This window comes from Hippocampus zosterae, chromosome 17 (genome assembly GCF_025434085.1).
Source record: "Hippocampus zosterae strain Florida chromosome 17, ASM2543408v3, whole genome shotgun sequence".
NCBI classification, from domain to species: Eukaryota; Metazoa; Chordata; class Actinopteri; order Syngnathiformes; family Syngnathidae; genus Hippocampus; species Hippocampus zosterae.
In genome coordinates this window covers 10435322-10459299 of record NC_067467.1, presented here as the reverse complement: position 1 = coordinate 10459299, position 23978 = coordinate 10435322, and the positions used below count along the sequence as shown (strand labels likewise).

The 23978-nt window shown below is 42.2% G+C and overlaps 2 protein-coding genes and 1 long non-coding RNA gene across 3 annotated transcripts in view; 1 reads left to right on the top strand and 2 right to left on the bottom strand.

Moving 5' to 3' along the window:
• Positions 1-15965, bottom strand: part of LOC127589136 (uncharacterized) — a 48315-nt gene extending 32350 nt beyond the window's left edge. Inside the window, exons 1-2 of the long non-coding RNA XR_007959293.1 lie at positions 15233-15965; positions 10864-10994 (exon numbers count right to left, since the gene is read on the bottom strand). This is a non-coding gene — a long non-coding RNA (uncharacterized LOC127589136). The remainder of the gene's footprint in view (positions 1-10863; positions 10995-15232) is intronic.
• Positions 1-19887, top strand: part of pitpnc1a (phosphatidylinositol transfer protein cytoplasmic 1a) — a 35349-nt gene extending 15462 nt beyond the window's left edge. The window contains exons 2-9 of the mRNA XM_052048174.1: positions 6145-6293; positions 11543-11631; positions 12521-12528; positions 13699-13770; positions 15972-16067; positions 17131-17286; positions 17534-17597; positions 18163-19887. Coding sequence (XP_051904134.1) covers positions 6145-6293; positions 11543-11631; positions 12521-12528; positions 13699-13770; positions 15972-16067; positions 17131-17286; positions 17534-17597; positions 18163-18476 — 948 coding nt within the window. The 3' untranslated portion in view covers positions 18477-19887. The remainder of the gene's footprint in view (positions 1-6144; positions 6294-11542; positions 11632-12520; positions 12529-13698; positions 13771-15971; positions 16068-17130; positions 17287-17533; positions 17598-18162) is intronic.
• Positions 19888-20237: 350 nt separating this feature from the next.
• slc25a19 (solute carrier family 25 member 19) lies at positions 20238-23940 on the bottom strand. The gene is made up of 7 exons (XM_052048172.1): positions 23811-23940; positions 23164-23315; positions 22838-22993; positions 21875-22045; positions 21453-21633; positions 21202-21332; positions 20238-20591 (listed from the first exon to the last, which is right to left on the bottom strand). The coding sequence occupies exons 2-7, from the start codon at positions 23293-23295 to the stop codon at positions 20394-20396; spliced, it is 969 nt and encodes a 322-aa protein (XP_051904132.1). The 5' UTR covers positions 23296-23315; positions 23811-23940; the 3' UTR covers positions 20238-20393.
• Between the last annotated feature and the right edge of the window lie 38 nt (positions 23941-23978).

Genomic DNA, 23978 nt, shown 5'->3' with positions numbered 1-23978 from the left:
CCTTGACCCCCCCCCCCCCCCCCAAAAAAAACTTGAATGCTTGCTCCTGTTTACAAATGTATTTATGGCAGCGGTCCTCTGTTGGAACCTTGAATCCCTCAACCCGCCTGGAGTACAATGTCGTTTATTACAACGTGAACCTACCCGCCTCTGCGTGACGGCCGATAGAGGTCATTAGTCATGTGTTATATAGTTTTCTTTTTATGTTTGGAGTCATTTGTATTGCTCGTTGCTTTCATTACTTAAAATTTTTTATTTTTTTTTAAAAGCCACAACTTGAGTTTAGTGTTGGTCTGCTTTCATTCGATGCGCAGGTGGAGATGGGTCAAACAATAATCCATTAGAAGAGCCCCTGACAAACACATTTGGGACTTTTTTGATAATCCCCTGTGAGACTGCATGTATATTTTTATGTTCTTCCGTGAAACATTTTAGAAGAGACAATCGCTTGCCACTCCATTAGATTATCCAAAACAATCTCAAAGCGTGTTTTGATAACTGGGATACATATTAAGCGCTGCGGTTAGTTTTGATCGTTTTGGAAGTGGATTTTGGGAAAAATGGTTTGTGTCGGGGTAGGTTGGTCTACTTGGACAAAGCGCGCGGATGTATAATTTCCCACAAAAGCCAAAAAGACGACACATGGGGAAGGCAAGAATTGTTTTCTTTGTGTCGTTAACGAAGGCAGTTTGTTCGCTTGCGGACGGTCAAATTATAAAACCAATTTGAACATATTTTCTTAGCCTTTAACTTGGCTCCTAGTCTAGTTAGGTTTTAAATTTGACATCTCTCACATTCAACTCAGCAGTGACATTGCATGTTTTGGGGCTCTATTGTTAATCATCCTGGTCCCGGCATTCTGACTGAAATTTCAGGGTTCACAAAATGTTGTGCTTTATGTAAATGCAGAAACAACCAAATAGACGATTAGACGCAAGATCATCACAAAAAGAAGTTTCTTTTTTTTTATTAGTAATCAGCAGTGGAATATAGCTTGGATGACAAAAATAGAAGGTAAATATCGCCAAGGTAGCAATTTTAACCATGACGAACTTTACACATCATTTGCACACATTAGTAGCAGTGGTATTTAGTCGTGTGTGCGCGCGTATATCATGTCATGCATGTGCGTATCAGAGTAAATGGCATTTTTTGTGACACTCTCTGTAGAGTTAACGTGACAAGACCTTCCTCTGCGCATTCCCATTAAAAATAACAAAAAAACATAGTTGGCAACAATCGACGTAGGCAATACCCAGAGTCAAGTTACTAGCGTGGTCACAGAATGAATTTGACTCACCTACCTGCGAAAAGTACCTAAGTGGAGTAATCAAGTATTTGTACTTCCCGACACGGAAATTGGCAGAAGCTATTTATCTCTTTGGGACAGTCACCTCTCTGAGAGTACAGCAGTAACTACATTGTCTGTGGCTGAATTTGTATTACATGTTAGCACTGTGCCCACTGCCTTCAGTACAGTAAGTGTGTGTGCACGCTGACACTAACACACTTCTTGGCTGCAGCATAATGACCAGCACTCCCTTCCTCAAGCCCCCCCCGCCTGCTGTTGTGAGAAAACAGAGCGAAGACGACGCTTTGATCGCATAATAGTCTTTGTGTCTTTTGTCTTGACGTGTTCTTTTAGCACAATTCGGCATAGTGGAATCAGTGAGAGGTGGCAGTGGTTATGTTTGATGTTCCCGCGGCGGTTTGTGTGGCGTTTTAATTGAAAAACAAGTGTTCCAGCAGAGTGCTACATTTGACAGTAACCATAGCTACCATCACACCGTCCAATCATTTTAATCATCACAATGTCACAGCGTTTGTTTGCGGGCCCTCATTTGCAATTTCACTTGCCGCTTCTCAGAGTTTACACCTATAGATCTCAGCGCGCCAGTCGACCATAACGGCGCACTCGGCGTTGTGACACTAAAGACTCATTGTGCGCTGAAGCGTAGGCGCTTCTCACTTTTTTTTGGGAGTTCGTTGTGGCGACACTCGCTTTTGGAAGCAGGATTATGGCTGCCTTTGCAGCAGCTCCTATACTTTTTGTTCTTCTACTTTCTTCCTTTCATAACTTTGCTGCATTAATTGGGAATTTCTCCTTTGTGAGCCGAATCAGGATTACCCGGTATATAAACAGTAAAACACATCAAACTGAGCACAGATGCAGATAAGTGAAATATGAAAGATCACGGCAAACATTTTCTCAGTGGAATTTGCAACAAGTTGTACTCTGACCAACCAATCAAAAGTCAGAAAATTGCTGAAAATGTCAAATTTGGCCAAAACATTTTTTTGCCCAGAATAACGAATCAGACATAAAAATACTGATGCCAAATGTGGCTGTAACAAAATTTTGCTCAGACCAACTCATGCTGATTGATAAAAGAAACAGTCCTATTTTTTAGATAGTTGAAGTGGGCCAGCAGACAGATTGGTAGTGAAGTAGGTATGAGGTGTTCATTTTATGATTGTGCCGATAGTAAAACGTGTATCTTATATCAATCTTGTCTTGGCTGTAAATGACAAGAAATTCAAATAGAGAGGCGAGGGTATTTTGCTCAAGTGTGTCAGGGCAACATTTTGACTTGTTTGCATCATATCGTGAGGCTGACTAGTGTCTCTTACATCTTCTCAGGGAAGATGCGAGAGATGAAAACACATCGAGTCTGCTGAAAACACAGCCACTTCTTTGCCCTTTATGGAAAGAAAAAGAAGTCCGCACACAGGACGGCAAATTTATGCGTGTTATGTCGATACAGCAAATGAAACCAAAAGGAAAAAATTATCACAAATGTTTCTTCGTGTCTTAATACGCCGCCGCCAGCCGTCATTCGAGTGCCGCTCATGAGGATTTCTGGGCCGTGATCATTTTCACCTCCCGGGGAGATTTAATGAGAGCAATGTCAATAGTCTCTCCTCTTTGTTTTGTATGTTCCCCAAACACAGCAAAATTCTTACCATGCCATCTGAGTGCCGAGTCCATGCTACCTGCCCATTCTGCTGCACCTACATAAGCACTTCTCATACTTTTTATACCAACGACCACCTCAAAATATCCTTTGCTTTCCAAGTAACAACATCATGATCAACATGAAAATACTGTAGTATAGCGGGACTAAGTGCTCAAGGAAAACGACAACAAAAAATTGGTGCCTTGAGCATAGTTGTGAGTTCTCCGAGATGTGTTAATATGATGTATGGCATTATAGAGTGCAACTTTAAAACCATGTTAAACCCCCCCCCCCCGCCCCCCCCCCCCCCCGCCCAAAAAAAAACTCTGGGTTTGGGGCGCGTCCTGGAATGGATAGTAACATTTTAAAATAAATCATCATTTGAACATTTACACTACTTCAATATAGGAAAATAAAACTGCAAACACCATGACAATGCATTGCACTTAAAAGTTCAATGGAAAAAAAGTGAATAAATGTCAATAAACAGTTCTCAAAGATAATATATTTTGAATTTAAAAGTTAAATACATCTGAACTGTACTTTGCCAGTGAGGTACACTGACCACACTTTTGAGAATAACTGCACTGCAGTGGCGGCCCGGTAGTCCAGTGTTTAGCACGTCGGCTTCACAGTGCAGAGGTACCGGGTTCGATTCCAGCTCCGGCCTCCCTGTGTGGAGTTTGCATGTTCTCCCCGGGCCTGCGTGGGTTTTCTCCGGGTGTTCCGGTTTCCTCCCACATTCCAAAAATATGCATGGCAGGCTGATTGAACACTCTAAATTGTCCCTAGGTGTGAGTGTGAGCGTGGATGGTTGTTCGTCTATGTGTGCCCTGCGATTGGCTGGCAACCGATTCAGGGTGTCCCCCGCCTACTGCCCGGAGACGGCTGGGATGGGCTCCAGCACCCCCCGCGACCCTAGTGAGGATCAAGCGGTACAGAAGATGAATGAATGAATGAATGCACTGCAGTGCATGATGAAGAAAATAAAAAGCCAGCTTGGCCCTTTTTTCCAATTGACAGAATGTAACAGATTTTGGGGCAAAAGTTGTTGTCTTCTTTGAGCACAATTTCTCGTTGTTTGTGTTTGATTCCCCATCTTTTGCTGGCAGATTAATCATTCTGGCAGCTCTTGCTACTCTGGCTATGCTAATGTGAACACGTACTTGAGTGACAATGAACACAAGCTCCTTTTTTTAATTGCGTCTTCCTTGCAAGTGACTTTGTCATCCCCAGTGAAAAACGATGCCGTGCTCCAACAGCTGCTCAGTGACAAACACACCGCCTTCCAAATTCCAACTTCACTCTCCTCACCTGACAGTCAGATGGAAAATTGTGGTGGTATTGTGTTATACGAACTTATGCCTCAGGCCTTCTTGGCCAGATTGATTTTCCACCACGCGATCTTATTTCCACTCCATTCCTGGCTTGTTGTAGTTGTTGTGGAGTCACAAGCTAACATCCAACGCTGGAGAGTAATTCCCCCCCCCCCCCCCCTCACAGTTGGGGGCGGGAGGGGTGTATACGTTCCACACCACCATAAGTGAAATACCAGATTCAAACACTCTCTAGGCATGTTCTTAAAGGTCTTTAAAGACGCTTAAAATAACACAAAATACATTTAAACACATATTGAGAGCGAGTAAGAGCATTGTGCAAACAGTGCAACAGTGTACCAATCCTGCTCTCTGCTTACAGTAAACGAAAATCTATTTTCCAGATCATTAGGTCTTTAGGTCTCTAATATAATTAATATAATAATAATAACAATATATGAAATACAGTAATGCATGTAGTCATATTTATGAATGAAGGGTTAGGTTCAGAAACGGGTGGAATTTCTTTTCCGAATAGCAACGCTCGGTAAAAGCCTTATTCCGCATGTTTTACTAGGTCAAATTTGAAAACATAAAAATGAAAATCTCAAAAACCTGAGGTGCTAGAAAAGAAGTCAACCTTTTTTTTAATTAGCATCAAAAATACATTTATGCACACTTAAAGCAACCTCAGATTCAAATTTATTCTTGACCAGTGTAATTTTCAACAAACCTCGGCTGCGCTGAAATACTTCCTGCTGCATTCGTCTCAAACTAAAGACGTGTGTCACCATCTAGCGGTCAACTGTGGAATTCCACTCAATATAAATGCTAAATAAAGTTATTGACTGTACAATATATATGACTGCAAACCTGAAACCCGCGATGGAGAGGACTTCACTGTACTTGTCTTTGTTTCCCCATGAGCTTAACAAAGCTATCCTCCATTGGTACTCCGAATGTGTATGCAAGCGTGTCTATACGAGCACCCGGCATTCCCGCTGAGAGACAAAAGTCATCATGCATGCCGGATGCATTTCTCAGACCTGGAAATAGGCGTGCGAGCAGTCCGGACTCTCCATCTCCCTGCAACACTTGTATGGAAAATAGTTGCCACCCGACTTGGCCTGTCAGGACGTCTAATAAGAGTTTGTCACATGGCCAAGTGGGTCAGTGAGTGATGAATCAAAGGTCATTCAAATGAAGGTTACTCGTGGGTGGTCTGGTCCTAATTCGGGATTGGGCGCTTTGTCATTGCACTATAGTCAGTTGCTAATCTGTGCGGCTTTGCTGGAGTGGCCATCGTGAGATCAATGTCAAATAGTTCCTTGACTTTCCCTGTGGTTGAGCTTTATGACCGGTCTAAAATTGCAGTGGGACCTTTATTTACAAATGCCATCCATTTTTTAATTTATTTATTATATCGGAGTGGGGACATGTTGCTGGCCCAAATTATTTCAGAAGATTAATTCACATAACGGTCAAAAACACAAATATAAAATGAGAACTCTCGCAAAGGAACTGCTCTAGGCCACTGCTCACACACAGTCGCTCACATGGAACTGACCAGGCGACCCGAATCCCATCTCCTCATGTCATTTACTAGGCCACACCCCTTAAATTATTCACTGACATGGATGCTTTTGAGTAGAAGGTCAAGTTTGGGGGCGGGCTAGGCGGGGTGGCGGGGTCTCGGCTTGTCGCGTCAATTATGGGGGAGAGAAATATGCTGCTTCATCTCAATTGATTGCAAGGTGGCTTTGCTCATATCACAAGGCCACTCAGTCAAGATGACCTTCACCCACCGAAATGGACACAATGATTGCTCTACAATTGTATCCAATTCTTTTGTTTGCCATCCTGTCTTGCAGTATCGCATCGGTCAGCTGTACATGATCAGCAAGCACAGCAACGAACAGAGCGAACGTGGCGAGGGAGTGGAGGTGGTGCAGAATGAGCCCTACGAGGACCCCGAGCACGGATCGGGCCAGTTTACTGAGAAACGCATCTACCTCAACAAGTGAGTCCCCTCCACTTGCCATCCGCTTTCACACCGGCATATATTTGGGTGAAACATTTATTTGGGTCAAATCTTTAAATCAAAACCTTCACATGGACAATTAAAAATGCTTCACGCTTCCACCTTTCTCGAGTGTTCCTGAGCAGACAGATTTCTTGTGCGTTCAAATTAAACCAACGGTTGCAATTTAATATTGAATGTATAAAAATATACAGAAATTAAATTAAAGTGTGTCTATTGTGTGTGCTTTGCAGAGGATATAATACAAAATCGGAAACTTTCCATTACATCACCAAGCAGTCCGGTTCTGTTCAGTAAGGTGTGGTTACCAATAACGGCAGACAGAGTATTTTTCCAATCAATATCAATGTTGTTTTGAGAGCGCTTGCCCTTTTCTGAACAGTTGCAATCATCCCGTTCCTGAATTTCCAAATGGCAGACCCCGGTTCGCATCGTCCCTGATCCATGAACACAAATCCCGACTCATTACGGTGTACAAATATCATCACGTCAACATGAGTAAGCCGCTGGTAAAAATGACAGGAGGGATTTTCAAATATGATGATGTGACACTTCAACATGACAACATCAAAAGCATGTCCTACTGAAATAAACAGCCGAGCATCGACAGTGACACATATAGGACATGGTATGGGAGGCTTTGCTCGCTGCATGCTTTTAACCATTTTGGGAATGAGTAAGGGATTAAATGTACGGATGAGGTCTGGTTGGCGTTGTGCTGAGCTCCTGAGCTGCTTCAGTGTGAAATTGACTGTTTTAAATGGTCAATCAAATGCCACCGCCAAGAACGCGTAGCGGTCTGCGCCGAAAGAAATGGTGCGCTTGCTGGAAATACTTCTGACTTGAGCACAGTGGTCAGTCTAGGTGACAGTGATGGTTCACTTCATTGATTTGGTCGATTGTATTTCGACTGAACACTGCAGATGGCCAATAAGTGTCATCATCCGATGCCTCTGACACACCGAGCAATGCGTCTGAATTAATTTCGCACACGTGGCAACTGCATTGGCTCCCCGTGTGTTCCGAGAGCAATTTTAAGGTGCTTGCTGAGCTTGGCTTTTGAATAACTAATTTATATACTTCTTTTAATTTCAATTGTTCTTTTTTTTTAACCCGTTTGTGCACCATGTAACCTGATAGCATGATAAGCTGTCCACTGTAGCAACCGCTGTCCCCGATAGGGTTAAAGCTCCAGTGTTTCCTGATGGGGGGCCTCTATGTTGGGAGGTGTGGCGGCTGTCAGCGCGGATGAGCTCCCCTTGGGTGCTCTTTTCCTCATGTGCTGTGCCTTGCCATGTCTTTTTTAACATAGATCATCAGTGTGTGTGTGTGTGTGGATAGGTATCCGTGTATTTTGGGCGAGTGGAAGGGTCCTCTTTTTACGTTGTATTTTTGATGTTTTAATTGCACGGCACTTTAAGGTGCATTTTTATGTCGGAAAAGTGCTATGTAAATAACATTCGATTGATTGATTTGCGTTTTAGTAGTAGGAGAACATTTTCTACTCTACTCACATTACTCCTCACGTTACCCCAATTTTGTAATGACTTCAACCTGGACTTGTGCTTTTTAATGAGCTGCTTTTAACAAGCTGGCCACAAAATCTCCCCCCCCCAAAAAAAAAAGTTTTTTCAGACAGATACGAAAAGATTTTATGATCGTGGAAGACAAGTGAATGGACCTCTGGGAAATTTGAAGTGAAGTGGTTTGGACAGACTGTGTGTGTGTGTGTGTGTGTGGAAAGAGACATGAAGTCAGTCTAAAAAATGGATCATTTAACCTTTCTTCAAAACTACTCTCCACATAGCCTGTTCGTGGCCAAAATGTAATTTTCCAAATTAGAGATGGACCGATCCGTTTTGGGGTTGCTTTTTTTTTTCAGGGCCGATGCCAATTATGAGAAGTCAGGGAGGCCGTGCAACAATATTGGGTGTCGATATTCATTTTCAGTAAACGTGAAAATATTAGTGTCAATTTTTAAAAAATTCCAACTTTACAGAACACATTTTCTAAAACTTAAGAGACATTTTTGGGGAACAATAAAAAGTTCAGGGAGCTTCCAATGTAATCAGCATGTCTATAAAAGCTAAATGAAAATGTATAAGGGGAAATAGTTCCCTATAGTAATTTAGAGTAAAGTTTTCCCAACATTTCAAAAATAACTGCAATGTTAAAACTTTTTGATCAGGTAGAGGTCGATCTCTGTAAAAAGAAATTGCCTGCCTTCGCAGGAGAGCGGCCATGGGGAGGCAGGGACACATTTTAGGAGCATGTAAAGTGCAGAATCATCACTAACGTACATGTTTCAACGGTGGGCTACTTTAAAAATAATTAATAGATTTTTTTACGAGAATGATAGTTGCCTAGGCTGTTGGGTACACTCCACTCACACAAAACATGAGCCCACATTTTCAACTCTAGATCATTTCTGGACTAAATTTTCCTTGTTTTAGAAAGAATGACCAGTATGCATCAGTCTGTGCTTTTCTTCTACGTCATTATTTGTCATCTCTTATTGGCTGGGTGTTCAGGTCCGCGATGAAAGGGGGGTGGGGGCGGCTGTCATTTATAGACGTGATGGGCTGTTCAACAAAGGGTTAAACGCTGACTGATGCAAGAAGCCTTTCTGGACAATTGCACTTGTGTAATGATGCAATCAAGTGTGTGTCAGTGTGTGACGTGTCTTGACCGCACATAAGGCTGCATAATGACACGTAGCTAGTTGACTGTCTTGAAAGTTCTCTTCTCGAGGAGGGAAGTGCTTCGGTGGCCTAGTCTCTGTTTCTCTAGTTGGTTTCTATGAAGCCATTATGATTCTACAGAATAATGCGTTTTCACACTCCCATGACTGATTTAAGAGTAAAAATGTAATAAGGAGCACTTGTAATGACAGTTTGGTGTGTAACTTGGCTGCTCGCAACCTCGCCTGATTGGCTTATTTTCAGTCTGTAGTAATCTGGACACGAGCCTCATTTGTGGTACACTGAACCGATTCTGATAGAGTGGTCCATTCGCCATCAATTGCAGCGTTCTACAATGTCTTTGTTTTTTTTGTGTGCGTGTCTTTTTTTTGGAAGCAGTGATTTGAACATTTCTCATTATAACACCAAAGTGTCAATTTCTATTTTGCTGGGATGCCCGATGAGGTGCCAGCAACTATCAGCATCAAGAGTCCGTCACGGAGTATTTATGAGCAAGTCCACTGCAGGGTGTCGGCTGTAATCGACATTAACAGTGGCCATCATAATTGAATGACCTCTGGTGCTACGTCACACTGCTGGATGGTTTGCAGAGCCCAAGCCTTTTTCAGAAGTCAGAATTGTTTAACTTCATGGCGAGAATATTGAATTGAATACAACTTCATTGTCAAACATACGTGCTGTATGTATGTGTCAGTCTTTAAAATGCTTTGAACCTCTTCCCATGTGTTTGGGGATCATAGTGTGTGGTTGATTTAAATTATTACAATTACTTTTTGGGTAACGTCAGTTACAGTGCTGTGAAAAAGTAATCCCCCCGACCCCACACCTTTCTTAAATCACAACTTAACTGTAACTAACGACAGTTTGGTGAAAGCCGAGTTCAATTTCCCAGGCAACACACTAGCACCACATTTGTAAGAAATCACACAAATTAAATCTGTCAAGACAAAGTGAAGTAGGCTACAAGATTTCAAGAAATAAATGCATCATGCCACAAGCCAAAGAAATTGAAGAAGGAAAAAAATAAGTTCTTGAAATTCATCAATCTGGAAAAGGTTACAAAGACTACAAACCACCGTCAGAGCCATTCTCCACAAATGGAGAAAACTGGGAACAGTGGCAAACATTCCCATGAGTGGTCGACCAGCCAAAATTACTCCCAACAGTACGACGACTACGACTCATCCAGGAAGTTGCAAAAGACCCGAGAACAACATCCAAAGAACTCCAGACCTCGCTGGCCTCGGTTTAGTGTTCAGTGGGCATGACTCTAGGATAAGAAGAAAGACACTGGCCAAAAATGGCATCCATGAGCGAGTTCCCAGCCGAAAACCACTCCTGTCCAAAAAGAACACAAAGGCTTGCCTCACATTTGCCAAAAGACATCTTGATGATCCTCAAGACTTTTGGTAAAACGTTCTCTGGACTGATGAGTGAAAAATTGAACGTTTTGTTAGATGTGCGGCCTACATATAATAGCACAGCTTTGATCAAAAGAACATGATGCCAACAGTGAAGCATGGTGGTGGCAGTGTGATGGTCTGTGGCTGCTTTGGTACCTCAGGCCAAGGACAATTTGCTGTGACTGTTGGCATAAATTATGAACATACATGGGGGGGAAAAAATTTACAAACCTTCACCGCCTATGCCAAACAGCTTATTTTGTCATTGGCTATTGTTTTGTTTCCAGAACCTCCAACCATGCATTTGGGACTGAGCGCAATGACACAAACCATCAAAAACATGCAATATAAACGCCCAAAACAGTGCTACATACATCCGGAGCTGTTCAAAATCAAATATTTTTCCAATCACATAAACATGTCAATAAAATGCAGCAAACTCACCAGAAATGCCGATTATTAAGCGTATCAATGTGTGCAGATCACGACGGGAGTGGGTTTCCCTTCCAACTGTTTTGCCAACCAATCAAAAGGATGAGAAATCGTTGACATCATCCAAGGCCAGCGCTTTGACACTGTGAAGATAAATTTGAAATCTGATTAATGAAAGAAATTCTCTCATTGCTAATGTAGTTGAAAATAATGGGGCAGCACTACTGATTGGCATGGCAACACTTGGAGGCTGAAATCTGATTGGACAAGAAATAAATACAATTCGAAAATCCATATACATATTGTGGAAGCAGTGCAGCCAAGAGAAACATCTATGAAATGAAGACAATAACCCGGTGGAAATAAAAAATATATATAATTTCACTGAACTAATGTGGTATGCAAGTGCTTCTGGGAAAAAACACTAAAAGAGAGTCTGCAGCAAGAGCAGAATGAATTGTTTGGCACAGGCATTGCGCATTTGGCACATTTTACACGCGTCCACAGTTGCTGTGCCCATCCCACTAATGCAATATTCTTTACAAATGGGACAAGGTAAAGCTTTCCAACTGTGCAAAAATGGTTTGCCAAGTTTAATTTTTTTAGAAAAGAAAACAAAAAAAAAGTGAAATGTTTTTTGTCTTTTTCACCATGTCGCCAAAGCCTCCGTGTTTTGTTTTGTGGGTCGCAGCAAGCTGCCAAGTTGGGCCAGAGCGGTGGTACCCAAGATTTTCTACGTGACAGAGAAGGCTTGGAACTACTACCCGTACACCATTACAGGTACGCTTCCGCAATTTTCTGTACAAACAGGAGAGCACACAAAAAAAGGCTTGGGAAATCCTACCACCACCACCACCCCCAAATAAGGGGGGAAAAAAAGACAGAAATGTCACACTCAAAATTGACATCTTAAAAAAAAATTGAGAATAGAATGAGAAAAATGCTTGGAGTAAATGGAGCATATTTTAAAAAACAAATAAATGTGCAAATAAAGAAACCAACTCGGACATTGTTGGTCACCCTCAAATCAACATTTGTCTGTTTTTTTAAATACCTTAAATAGTATCAACGTGCACGTAAATGAACTGTTAAAAAAATAACGGAACACAAACAGCACAATTTCCCCCCAGATGTTCCATTTATTTATTTTTTGTGCAGCATACATCCGTTAAGATGTAGAAATATGAACAAATTTATGCATTTCAGATTGCACTTCATCCAAGGATCATTTATCGCTGATGGTGACGGAGTAGGAATTAAATAGCTTTCATATTTTGCATATTATAAATAAAAGGTTCAATCAATCATGTGAGCATAGGGGTGGCACAAACCCTATCAAAGTCATTGTGTTTGTGTCAAGGATCTCAGCATCATCTATTTTGGTATACAGTGGACTTGCCAGATCCTAAAGGTGAACTTTGATTATGTGCAACATGTCAACAGCACGCTCATGTGAGCGTGGCCTCGAGTGCATCTGCCGTAATGAGATCGCAGCTCCGAGTGTTTTGGGTTTTTTTTTCTTTGGACAAAATGCTGTTTTTCCTCTTCATCACTCACCCTGTTTTTATTTACTTCTTTGTATTCCGCTTCCTGCCTGCCACCGCCCCGCACCGCCACCTTCTCACATTCTGTCCATTGACTCGACGACCACCGCTGGGAATTTAATCAGAGTACACGGTGAGTAGTTTTGATGAAGCGATACAAATGGAAATATGCGCTCCCATGTTGCTATGAATGACTTTTCTTTTTTAACTACATTTTTTGGGGCAGAATTTTGATGTGTCACGGTTTTTCGGTCAGTCCCTCTGACTCCCATTTTGCACCCATATTCCATTGAGAACATATATTGTTGTTTTTCAAAGACTTTTGGGGTTGTTAAAAAGAAGGAAAAAAATGGGAGTCGGGAGCGTGAACCCTGAGTTCGCACAGTCATGAACACACATATCTCCAAGATCTTCAGAGGTAGAAATCTAAGATCAGTTCAGTGAGTCAAAGTGAAAAAATGAAGGACATTTGACAGAAGACATTCCACCGAAGCCCCTCTCTCAGCTTTATCGTAACTTGTTAATGATTTACGCTGAGATGAAGCGCACACCATTTGCCCTTAGACTTAAGATGGAGTAGCCTGTCCAGTAAAGGTGGCCAGAAAACATCAATAGGGGGAAAAAAGCAACAGCAGTGGGTTGATCTTCTCACTCCAGGCTGTTTGTTTTAAACAAAATGCATCAGAATCATGTCTAGAAGACTCGTGTTAAGGCTGGGGCGTCCATATATGCTTGCTCTTTACATCTTCATGCAGACCCAAATTGAATTGAATAGTTATTTAAGTATGACTTAAATGTACACTAGTGTATTTACACGAAGTATCCTTACACATTCTGAGCCACTTCCCCACACGAGGTGTCTTCGGGCAGCAGGCGGATGCAATCTGTAGTGGATGCCAGCCACTCACATGGTACACAAAGAAAAACAACCACTGCCACTCACAAATACAGCTAGGGACAATTTCGAATGCTCCATCAACCTGCCATGCACATTTTTTAAATGTGGGAGGAAACCTGAAGAAAACCCACACTGGCCCAGATTCGAACCCTAGACCTCCATACGTATGTACAGTGCTAATGTTGAAATGGATAATGTTGCAATAGCGCACAATGTTATTAATTAAACTCTGTAGGAATTTGACTTTCTAGGAATGTTTTTGACGAGGTCTTCGGCTTACCACTTGCATTTTAAAGTAGGTCATGATGGTGTTACTTAGAGAGATACTTTCTTATTTAAGTGTTACTTAGTGGTGTTAAAAATGTAAATGTGTGTGTGTGTGCGTGTATGTGTGTGTGTGGCTAGTGCTCTTTCCTGCCCAAGTTCTCCATCCATATAGAGAGCAAATACGAGGACAACAAAGGAAGCAACGACAACGTGAGTCAAAAGTTGCACAACGCTTGCATAATCTTTGAAGGCGTTTTCTCACATTCTCTCTTTATACAAACAGCTTAGGAAAAAAACTGTACAAATTCTGTCCGAAAATATGGTTGGTATTAGCGAGAGTAGGTAATGGCTTGGCAGAACAACCGGTGAAGTGGCATGAAATTTGAGTGCAGACTTGAGCTAGTTAAGTGTGTGAAGGTGAATGTGAAATGGCCCATAACGTAAAACGGAGGATGGGAGTACTAATTTAATCATAAAGGAGGATTTGAAAAGTGAAGGAAGGTGAGTGGCAGGCCGTGCATCTGCCACCTTTCATTTCAGTCTCAACGTGACGAGGACATGATTGCTCCTTAATCATTGGCGCATCAAAACAGAATAATAATAATAGAATCAAAGAGAATATATTTCAATTAAATCTCTTAAATTACTTGATACGGTTTTTTTAAATTTCTCAAGTCTTACTACCAATGGTACTAAGTAAATACACGTACTTAATGAACAACACATTTTGTTGTACAAGTACAAAGTCTGCACGAGACATGCATTGTGCACAAAAATGCAACCCAAGGAGTTAATCAGTACGTTTGATTATACTTGAAGCAAACATCTGAACTTCTGCTTAAATACAGAGCGTGTGAGACCTGGTTCTGTCACTTCTTTTTACTCATGTACAGTACTACAAGTTGCGTTGTGTGACATTTTAATGGGGCATTATGCAATGCTGACCCACACTAATAATGAAAGGCCACAGCATCACCTAGTGGCCACCAATGGGCATTGCAGGCTCCCAGATCACAGCTTTCCACAGTTCACATTTGAGAGCGAGCCAGTCTCTTAGCTTGACCCCCACCAGCAAAGTTTTCCAGTTTGTACCCGCGGGATGACATACCTGAACCATGAAGAATCGGTCAATGCTGTTTTTTATGTTTATTTAATTCCCAATTTCATCTGTTGCTGCTTTCATCCTTCCGACACAGCAAATTGTCATAGAATAGATATCATTATATTATTGTGTGAGAAGGAATCATTATGATGTACCGCCCCAAAAGCAAAATGCATTTTGTATTCTTATTCCTACAACTTCTTTGACATTCTTTTTCCCCATTTCTGTTTCAACCCAAAATTCTGGACATGCAGGGGGCGATTTCTCACGTTCCAAAAATTGCCAATTTTAGCCAAAATTCTTCCCAAAATAAATTGAGACATTGACAATGCGTTTATAAAAAACGTGAATGTTCCAATTACAGTACTAATATAGTCTGTCCTAATTATGAGCTGCCCCGCACGCGCACAGCCCACTCGCGCGTGCACGGCGCCGCGCTAATAAGGTTACCGCATTGCTGGCACGACTTTTTCGCTCAGGAGTCATGCCAAAAGCGAAATGTTATCAGGTGGTTGTTGTATTTATTGTAAAGTACAATCAATTAAAATGTGACAGAGGCGCTCGATTTACCTAACAAGCCGATGTTCATGGTAACGCTGGCGCAGGTGGTAGTTGCAGGTGTCCAGAATTAGACGTCCACGCTTGAAATAACATTTACATGTCGAGACGTTTCCAATAACTTCTTTTGAACCTGTGTTGTTACAGACGAGAGTGAAATAAGCGGCCAAAAAAAGTAGAAAAGTCTCCTTTCTTTGTGAGAATTGGAGTGTGAGCCGCGATGTGCATGAGCAAATGATTGACCGGTCCCTCGGTCCCGCCTTCTTTCGCAGCTGTCTCTGATTGTGTAGTTTTTAGTTTTAGTTTCATCATAAATGCAGAAATACTGATTTTGAAAATCTATTTAGAGAGAGAAAACTATGCCGGAGAGGAATTATTTTTTTCCCCCTTCACAATAAGTGTTTTTCACCACAAGCTCCACCTTGCATATTAATATATTTATACATTTCAATTCCATTCGTATGCTGAGTCACACAAGAAAAATTAACGATTATATCTCATGTAATCTGTAGTTATGAGGAAACGATTTTATCATGCCGCTTGCATGTCTTTCAATCTGGTTTGTTCCTTTGGTACATTTTGATTTGCAACACACACACACACACACACACACACACACACACACACACACACACACACTCAATGTGGGGCTTGGGAAATCACAGTACATCAGCACACATTTTACTAAAGGCCAAAAGTATGTTATTGATCAGGCTGTCATCACTCGTTTGAGTTGTGCCTTCCAATGCAGATATTTTGCTGTGAGCCCCGAGATGAGGAAACTGAAGTGTGTTTTGTGGACATCGCCTATGATGAGGTTCCGGAACGCCACTACAAGGATTCAGAGGTGACCATACTGCCTTTACTCACTTTGACTTTCTGTACAAAATACAAAAACACCACAAAAGAGCGAAAAAGTGATAGTGTTTTTAGGGAACAAGACAGGATAGGCTAAAAAAAAATTGCAAAAAGGTGAATTTGTGCATAGCGAGTCACGAGCCAGGGTATTAATAAGAAAACCTTTATTCATCCCAAAAAGAAGAAATAACTCATTTACAGCAGCAAAGTTTCAAATAGACCACAGGTGTCAAACTCTAGGCCCAGGTGCCAAATCTGGCCGGCGAAAGCAAATCAAAGATGTCACCTTTCATGATGCTTGCTAAAATCTCGACCAAAATTCTCGAACCAACATCGCCAATCTCCTTTATACTTGCTTGCTAACGCAGCATTTATTATCCACGGCAGGCATGTAAGGCCACCGTCTGGCTCTGCTGGGACGCAGCGTTAGCCGCAGTTCAACGGCGAAGCCAGAGACAAATGAGCGCATTAGCATAATGAGTCTGGAGGGAACGCTGATTAACATATGCAAACGTAGTAATGAAGGCCCGCCTGTCGAGCGTGTGGTTTTGCTTTCCAGAGATCCAACTGCATCCATGTGCTACAAGTTAGGAATTCGAATTTTTAATTCCTAGATTAGCTGCAAACCTTGAACACGATCCGAAGCACTGGCCTACATTTACAAGCAAAACTATTCCTATTTGTTCCATGAAAGTAGATTACAGTAATTTACTCCCAACAATCCATTCTCGTCAGTTGCGTCAACTGTGTTTCTTTCTTACATCCTCACAGGCCAGCGAGCTGGCCCTTGATGAAGTCAGCATTTTCCTGTACTCAAATTAGTTAGTCAGTTAGAGAGGGCTTCCTCGTGTTTTAAGAGAAATATTGTTTTTTTGAACCTTTACAGTTATGTTTTGTTCTATTGCATTTTTGTGTAGATGAGGGTTTCTATAATTAAGTGATAGCGGTGGATGGGATGGGAAAGGCCCGCCACACGCTGAGTGATATGCCAAAAGTTCATATTATATGATTTGAATGACTGAATATGTGCTTTTTTTCACGGTCTCATATAGGATTTGCGCTATTTCAAATCCAAGAAGACCGAGCGTGGCCTCCTGCAGGAAGGCTGGATAAACACGCAGGATCCCATCATGTGCTCCTACAAGCTGGTCAGCGTCAAATTTGAAGTGTGGGGCCTGCAGACACGCGTGGAGCAATTCGTACACAAGGTCGGCATGAGAACATTCCCCCCTCCAAAAAAAAAAAAAATCTAATACAATTTCATACATTACTCACAAAAGGCTGCGGATATTGGACTCATGAATTATCGTCCAAGCTTGGGAGTGAATACAAGATGTTGGGGGCATGAAGTACCCGCAGCTGTAAAGAGTCAAACGAAGCTCTCAATGCGATTCCTACCACACATCCTTGAAGCGTCTCTTGACTGTTTTCTTCATTTGTGGCATTTGTGCTCAGGTCATACGAGATGTTCTGCTCTTGGGACACAAGCAGGCCTTTGCCTGGGTAGATGAATGGATTGGTGAGTGGCAAATCTTCCACAAATCGACTCACATCGGGACGACAGACAAAGTGTCAGTAACGGGAATTAGACGTTTCTTTCAGGAAGTTAACCGGGACAGGCAGGATTTTTTTTCCCCCCTTGCCAGGGGCAAAAAAGGGGCTTAACCGATACATAGTGGGGCTGAGAAAATAATTTCAAAGTATATTTACAATATCCAATAAAATGCTGGATGGGCTGAAGTGGGGTTGCACAGATTTTTATATGTAAAATTTCCTTCTGTTTCAGCTGTTACTCATCAAATAAAAATCACATCAGGTCCAATTTCAGTTTTTGTAGATTTTTTTTAATCGTGTACAATACTTGTACTTTTCTAAGGAGAAAACACATTTAAAACGAAATGCTGATGTTCTTGGGGGCGCTGGAACAGATTACAGCGGACCACCACATACTTCATCTTTTTTATGATTTCATTTTTTTTGGGGGTTTTTTGTTTAAAAACAAAAAAAAAATCCACGCAACATGATTGGTGATAAAAACTACCCTTTGAAAAGGATCACGTGACCATCTGTGTCCCCGACGGCAGACATGAGCATGGAGGAGGTGCGAGAGTACGAGCGCGCCACTCAGGAAGCCACCAACCTGAAGATCGGCACCTTCCCGCCGGCCATCGCCATCAGCGAGACGCCGCTGCCCTGCACCACCCGCAGCGGGCCCAACAGTGCCCCCTCCACGCCGCTCTCTACCGAGGCACCTGAGTTCCTCAGCGTGCCCAAGGACCGCCCGCGCAAGAAGTCGGCCCCAGAGACCCTGACTCTGCCCGACCCGCAGGGACGGCGGGATTCACTTTTCAAACTTCCCAGCTTCTTCTCCTGGAACTCAGGGTCGCAGCCCGAATGAAGAGTCGAGGATGTCGCATCCTGTGACGGCCCCTCAGCTGAAAGCGGTTTTCAGCATGACGGCGGTCTGAGCTCCCACACCTGCCGCAGAGCCAAACGAGGCTTCCTGTAGGTTGCCAAGAGGGAAATACACAAGCCCGAAGCACTGTTCAGCACTCTTGGCCCTGTTAAGTGTAGCATACATTCCTTACAAATAATTTAAATTTCAGAAAAGAAAAAGCTCAAGAGACAAGCTCAGGGTCTGGGTGCGCACATCTGTATTGATGGAGTCAAATGATGCACATCTGGTGGACACTTGTTTTGCTTCATGAGCTGGCGTCGTGATTGACACGTGTGTCTGTGTCACTTCACTAGTATGACTTTGGGGGGTGGGGTTATAAATACCATGAACCCCAGTATTTGCAAGCAAGTAGTGCAAGTGCAAGCAGAACACCCCCTAAAAAGGGTTACCATCGACACCAAATGGCGCCAAACCATTACTTTTGTCCATTTGAAGCACCTTAACTCACTGCAACATACTGTAGTTCCTCTGAACACAGATACCAGAAGATAGCACCAGACCTCTACACCTTTGTCTAACTAAAGCTCCTCAACTCACTTGAACATAGTTCCTTGGAACCAAACACTAGTTTTTTCAAAATGAAGCTCCTCAACTCATGTCTACTAATTTGGCACCATGATACCACTAGATGGTGGCAAAGCACTACTTTTATCGCAGCGATGTGTTCCACACCCACCTCATAAAATCTATGGTGGACATAAAAACTCCCACACACTTGAACATATTGGAAAAACTTTTTCAACACATTGTAAATATATTTGAAACCCACACCCACTAAAAAAATAAACCTAATTGCTGTCCTAAAATGCAAAGAAAGTACTGTACATATTGAAGTCTGTGTCCATGCATGTGGCTTTAAGAGGCGGGGCCTGCTTTGGTTATTCATGAAATCAGCGAGTCTGCGTGAGTGGTGATTGACCACAGCTTCATTGTGTTTTACTGTTCTCCTGACATACAATAAACAGCTGAAATGTGCATTGTAAGTGTGGCTCTCCGTTCTCATGTCTGAGGGCATCACAGTAATTATCCTGTAAAAACTTTTATTCAAAAAAAAAGTCAGTCTTCGGGTGCTGTCATGCCAATTGACTGTTGTGTATTTCAATGGACGCACAATCTATTTTCTATGTGTGTTGATCATAGTACTTGTGCAAGCCGTGGCGTACTTTGCATGTCTTTTGAATTTGGGCAAATTGAATGTTGTGTTTTTCACATATTCTTCAACGTGATACCCACTTTTCTGTTTACTTTTGCTACTTCGAATCATTTGAGCAGCTTGAATCACTTTCACCTCATTCTGTTATTGGGGTTTCTATTGTTGTAAAGTCAATGAAATAAATTCTTGTTGCAGTCATAGGAGTGATTCCTTATTGTTGCGCTCATATGACAAAACCAAAAAATGTACAGTATATGTAACAGAACATAAACAGCAACTTCTGCAAAAACTACTGAAACATTTGACAGCTGGACATTTGCATTCAAAAGCTTCAAGAAGGTCACATTAAGTTCACCTGCAAAGGGAATACATTTTAGGCTCGTCATGATACATGTTGCCCCTACATTTTTCTGAGCAATGTATATGTTGTAGGCTGGAACTGCTTTGCCATCTAGCGGCGGAGTTTCTGAAAGCTCATGCGTGAGTAAACAAAGAACCAAAAAAAACTTTAAATCAAGACACCAACACACAATGATTGGAGTCAATGGTTCAGATGTGCAAAGTTGTGTTTAATATCAAAATAAACCAATCAGAGTATTCTCCGAAAGACATGATAGAATAAATAAATGTTTTCCGTGTAGCAAGCAACCTCCATTTTGTAAACTCAACATAAAGTGGCTGTGATTACTTCCCGCCCCCCTTAGCTATCTTTCCGCCGCACGTCCGTTGAGGTCTTTGAGGTCTCGGAACGCATTGAGGAACAATTCGTAGCAGAAGAACGTGAGGCCGGTGGACAGGGCCGCCTTGAGCAGGCTGGGAGAGAGGCCTTTAAAGAAGCCTCGTACGCCCTCCTCTCTGGAGATCTGCGCCATACAGTCTGCTAAGCCTCGGTAACGTCGCACCTAACAGGAAGCATTTGGGGGGGAAATTATATCTGATCAGTTACATCACTATTAAAATCACTGGTGTCAAACCCAAGGGCCGGGGGCCAGATCCAGCCCGCCAGGTCATTTTATGTGGCCCGCAAAAGCAAATCATGTGTGTAAACTTGCTAAAATCGTCATGTCAAATTGTCATGTGTAATAAATAACGTTAAGATTTTGCACTAATTTTGTTACACTGTTACCCTCACTTGAATAATAATTGAACAAACAATTATATTTGTTGTGTACAAGTAATAATTCTGTGGTTTCATAATGGCCCTCCGCAAGTCCAAATTGTGCCGCGACTAAAAAGAGTTTGACACCCCTGATTTGAGTATTTGTTTGACATTGCGTTTATTTGATCTTACTCTGTTATTGTACCTTGCCAGTTATTAATATAAGTTAAGCTATTTCATTTGTTCCTGTACGACACATTTTCAAACATTGAAACTCACAAATAATAAACTACATGGCACTTGAATGCTTATGAAAACACCTGCCCCTCAAATTAGGCTAATTTTAGCTGGACCTGAAAATCGCATTATAGGAAAGTTTAACATTAATAAAAGGACACAAATAAGCAGCTGACCTCTCCAAACTGAATTCTGGCCTCCTCAAAACCTCCAACTTGTAGTCTCTTCTTAAACAGGTCCAAAGGGTACGTGACTGTTTTGCTAATCATTCCGGCTGCACTGCCACACACAATAGTCCTGAGGCTTTCTTCAACGTAAAAAGACAGCAGACGCACAAAAGTAATTGGTCAGAGTGGCGACACTGCCGTCTCCAGGAGAAAAAACAAAACATCCATTTTAAACTTAAAGTCTGAATGAGTGCACTGACCTCTCGATTTGCCAACAGAAGGAGGCGGCGCCATCAGCCTTTTGAAGACGTTGTAGAAGAAGAACTGCATGCCGGCGTAAGGAAACACGGCGATGAGCACTGGCGAGAGGCCGCGGTAGAATGTCAGCACGCCCTCCGAGCGCCACATCGTACGCACACCGTCCGTCAGGTTCTTGTACAACTGCAAACACACAACCCACCCACACACCGAGTTGAGGAGTCTCGTCGATGAATAGTGCATTTTCACTATTTGCAGCAGGGTATAATAAAATAGCAAATATCTCCTTCTCTGCAATTTGATTCTTGTAAAATGCCATTTTCCAACTTCACTCTTGTTGGTCACCTTACAAGATATCCCCCGCAATCAACTGTCGTCAGAAAGGGTGGCCAGGTTTGAACGTTGTGTCCAATTTGTTTCCCACCTTGGGCTCTCCCTGGGCGGCAAAGCGCGTCCTGAGCGTGTCCAGAGGCTGACACGTCACCGTGGCAGAGCAGGCGGCCAGGCCTCCGCACAGAAAGTGCATTCCAGATGTCTGGCTGTCAAAGGGCGTAATGTCGTGCACTGCCTTGGTCAGAAACTCAAAAGTAGTAAACTGCAACACAAAATAATACCAGTTTTTAATCACACACAAAATGTACTAAGACAAATAGAAATGACATTAATTCGCACTGCCCCTTTTTCTTTCATCGTTTTTTTAATGGGTTTTTACAGGCAAAATCATATTTAGAGTTGAGCAGTGGGCACCATTTGTGTGGAACACATTGCGAGTCTCATAGCATAATTGACTCGATCATGTTGACGTTTCTGTGACTTTATCAGTTAAAGAAAAAAAAGCAGCAACAGAGCATCACATGGCCATCACTAGGCTTCACTGTTGGCATAATGTTCTTTATATCAAATGCTGAGCCATTTTACCCCAGCCATAAAAGGCCACACATCTTTCCAAAAAATCAATTTTTGACTTATGAGTCCACAGAATATTTTTCAAAAACTCTTGAGGATCAACAAGATGTCTTTTGGCAAACGTGAGACAAGCCTCTAGGTTGAATTTTGGACAGCAGTGGTTTTCGTCTGGGAACTCTCCCGTGGATGCCATTTTCAGCCAGTGTCTTTCTTATAGTAGAGTTATGAATGCTGACACTCACTGAAGCCGGCGAGGTCTGGAATTCTTTGGCTGTTATTCTAGGAGCAATTTTAGCTTGTTGACCACTACTGGGAATATTTGTCACTGCTCCCTCTTTTCTCCATTTGTGGATAATGGCTCTGACAGTGACTTAGGCAACTTTGCTAAAAGTCTAACGATATGACTTTGAGTATTTTTGCAAGCTCTGTTTGTAAGTGTTGCTGCCCCGTGAGTGTTTAAAAAGCAGAGGGGAGGTTGTACCTGCACTGCTCCATAGCAGATGGAGAGCAACTGTGCGGGAACATGGCCCTTCCAAAAAGCAGCGAGGCCCTCCTCTGTGTGAATGCAACGTGCTGCCTGAAGTAATCCCCTGTACTTCCCTCCTGGGGTTGTAGAAGATAGACTCTCAATCTGAAGCTGCAAGGGAAAGTAATATTGATATCATAAAAACAATATTCATTTTATAAGAGCCCCAATTGTTCGGGTTTGCCATGGGACTGGTAACTAGTCCAAAATCCGCCCCACAACCATAATGAAGACAAACACGATTTATGGATGGATAGTGTGACAACTCCATGTCACACTACCTGAAATCGAATTTTAATGACATCCAAAGGGCTGATGATGGCTCGGGTGACCATGCCAGCAGCCGACCCCGCCAGGGCTGCCTCCTGGGCACGAAGCGGTGACCTCTGTGCCCGGGGGTCATAGCCCACCATGTTGCCAAGGCCTCTGCTACCTGTTAAAACAAACGAACATAGAATTACAGTATATTGTACATTGTATTGTATTGTACAACAGTACTACATTGTACTGTTGGTGTCATCGCACATGACAGTTATGGAAAAACTGATATTAGTTTCCGACGAAATAACTCCCATTTAAGAATTTGCTGGAGTGGACTTGCGCTGAGTCATTCGTCTAAAATCAAGAATTCTCAAAATTTGAAATGAAATGCCCAAGTCTTTACCTCCCGTTTCCAAGTGCACCTAAAATTAAGACAACGTTTTAAAATTCTTGGTTGATTCTACACGTAATCAATCAAGAATTTTACATTTCGTATTCGGTAAATTGAGAAACTGTCATGGTTCTGAAATTTGTAACGTGAGAATTTTTGTAAACAAAGCCGTCAGTAGAGGGCATGTTGTAGGACCTAGCTAAAAGGTAAAATAACAACGAGAACATTTCGCGAGGAGAAATACAACAGTAATAACTAGTGCAGTCAATAACTTACTTGGCTGAATGTGTCGGCGTTTCTGAAAAATACGCCTAGAATGCTCGGCATAGACGTAGAACTATGACTAGGACAAGTCAAACGAATACGGTTTCCGCCATTGACTGTTACAACCACTTCCCGAAGATGACGTTCCACAGTATGAATGTGCTTTAAAAGAATAAATTC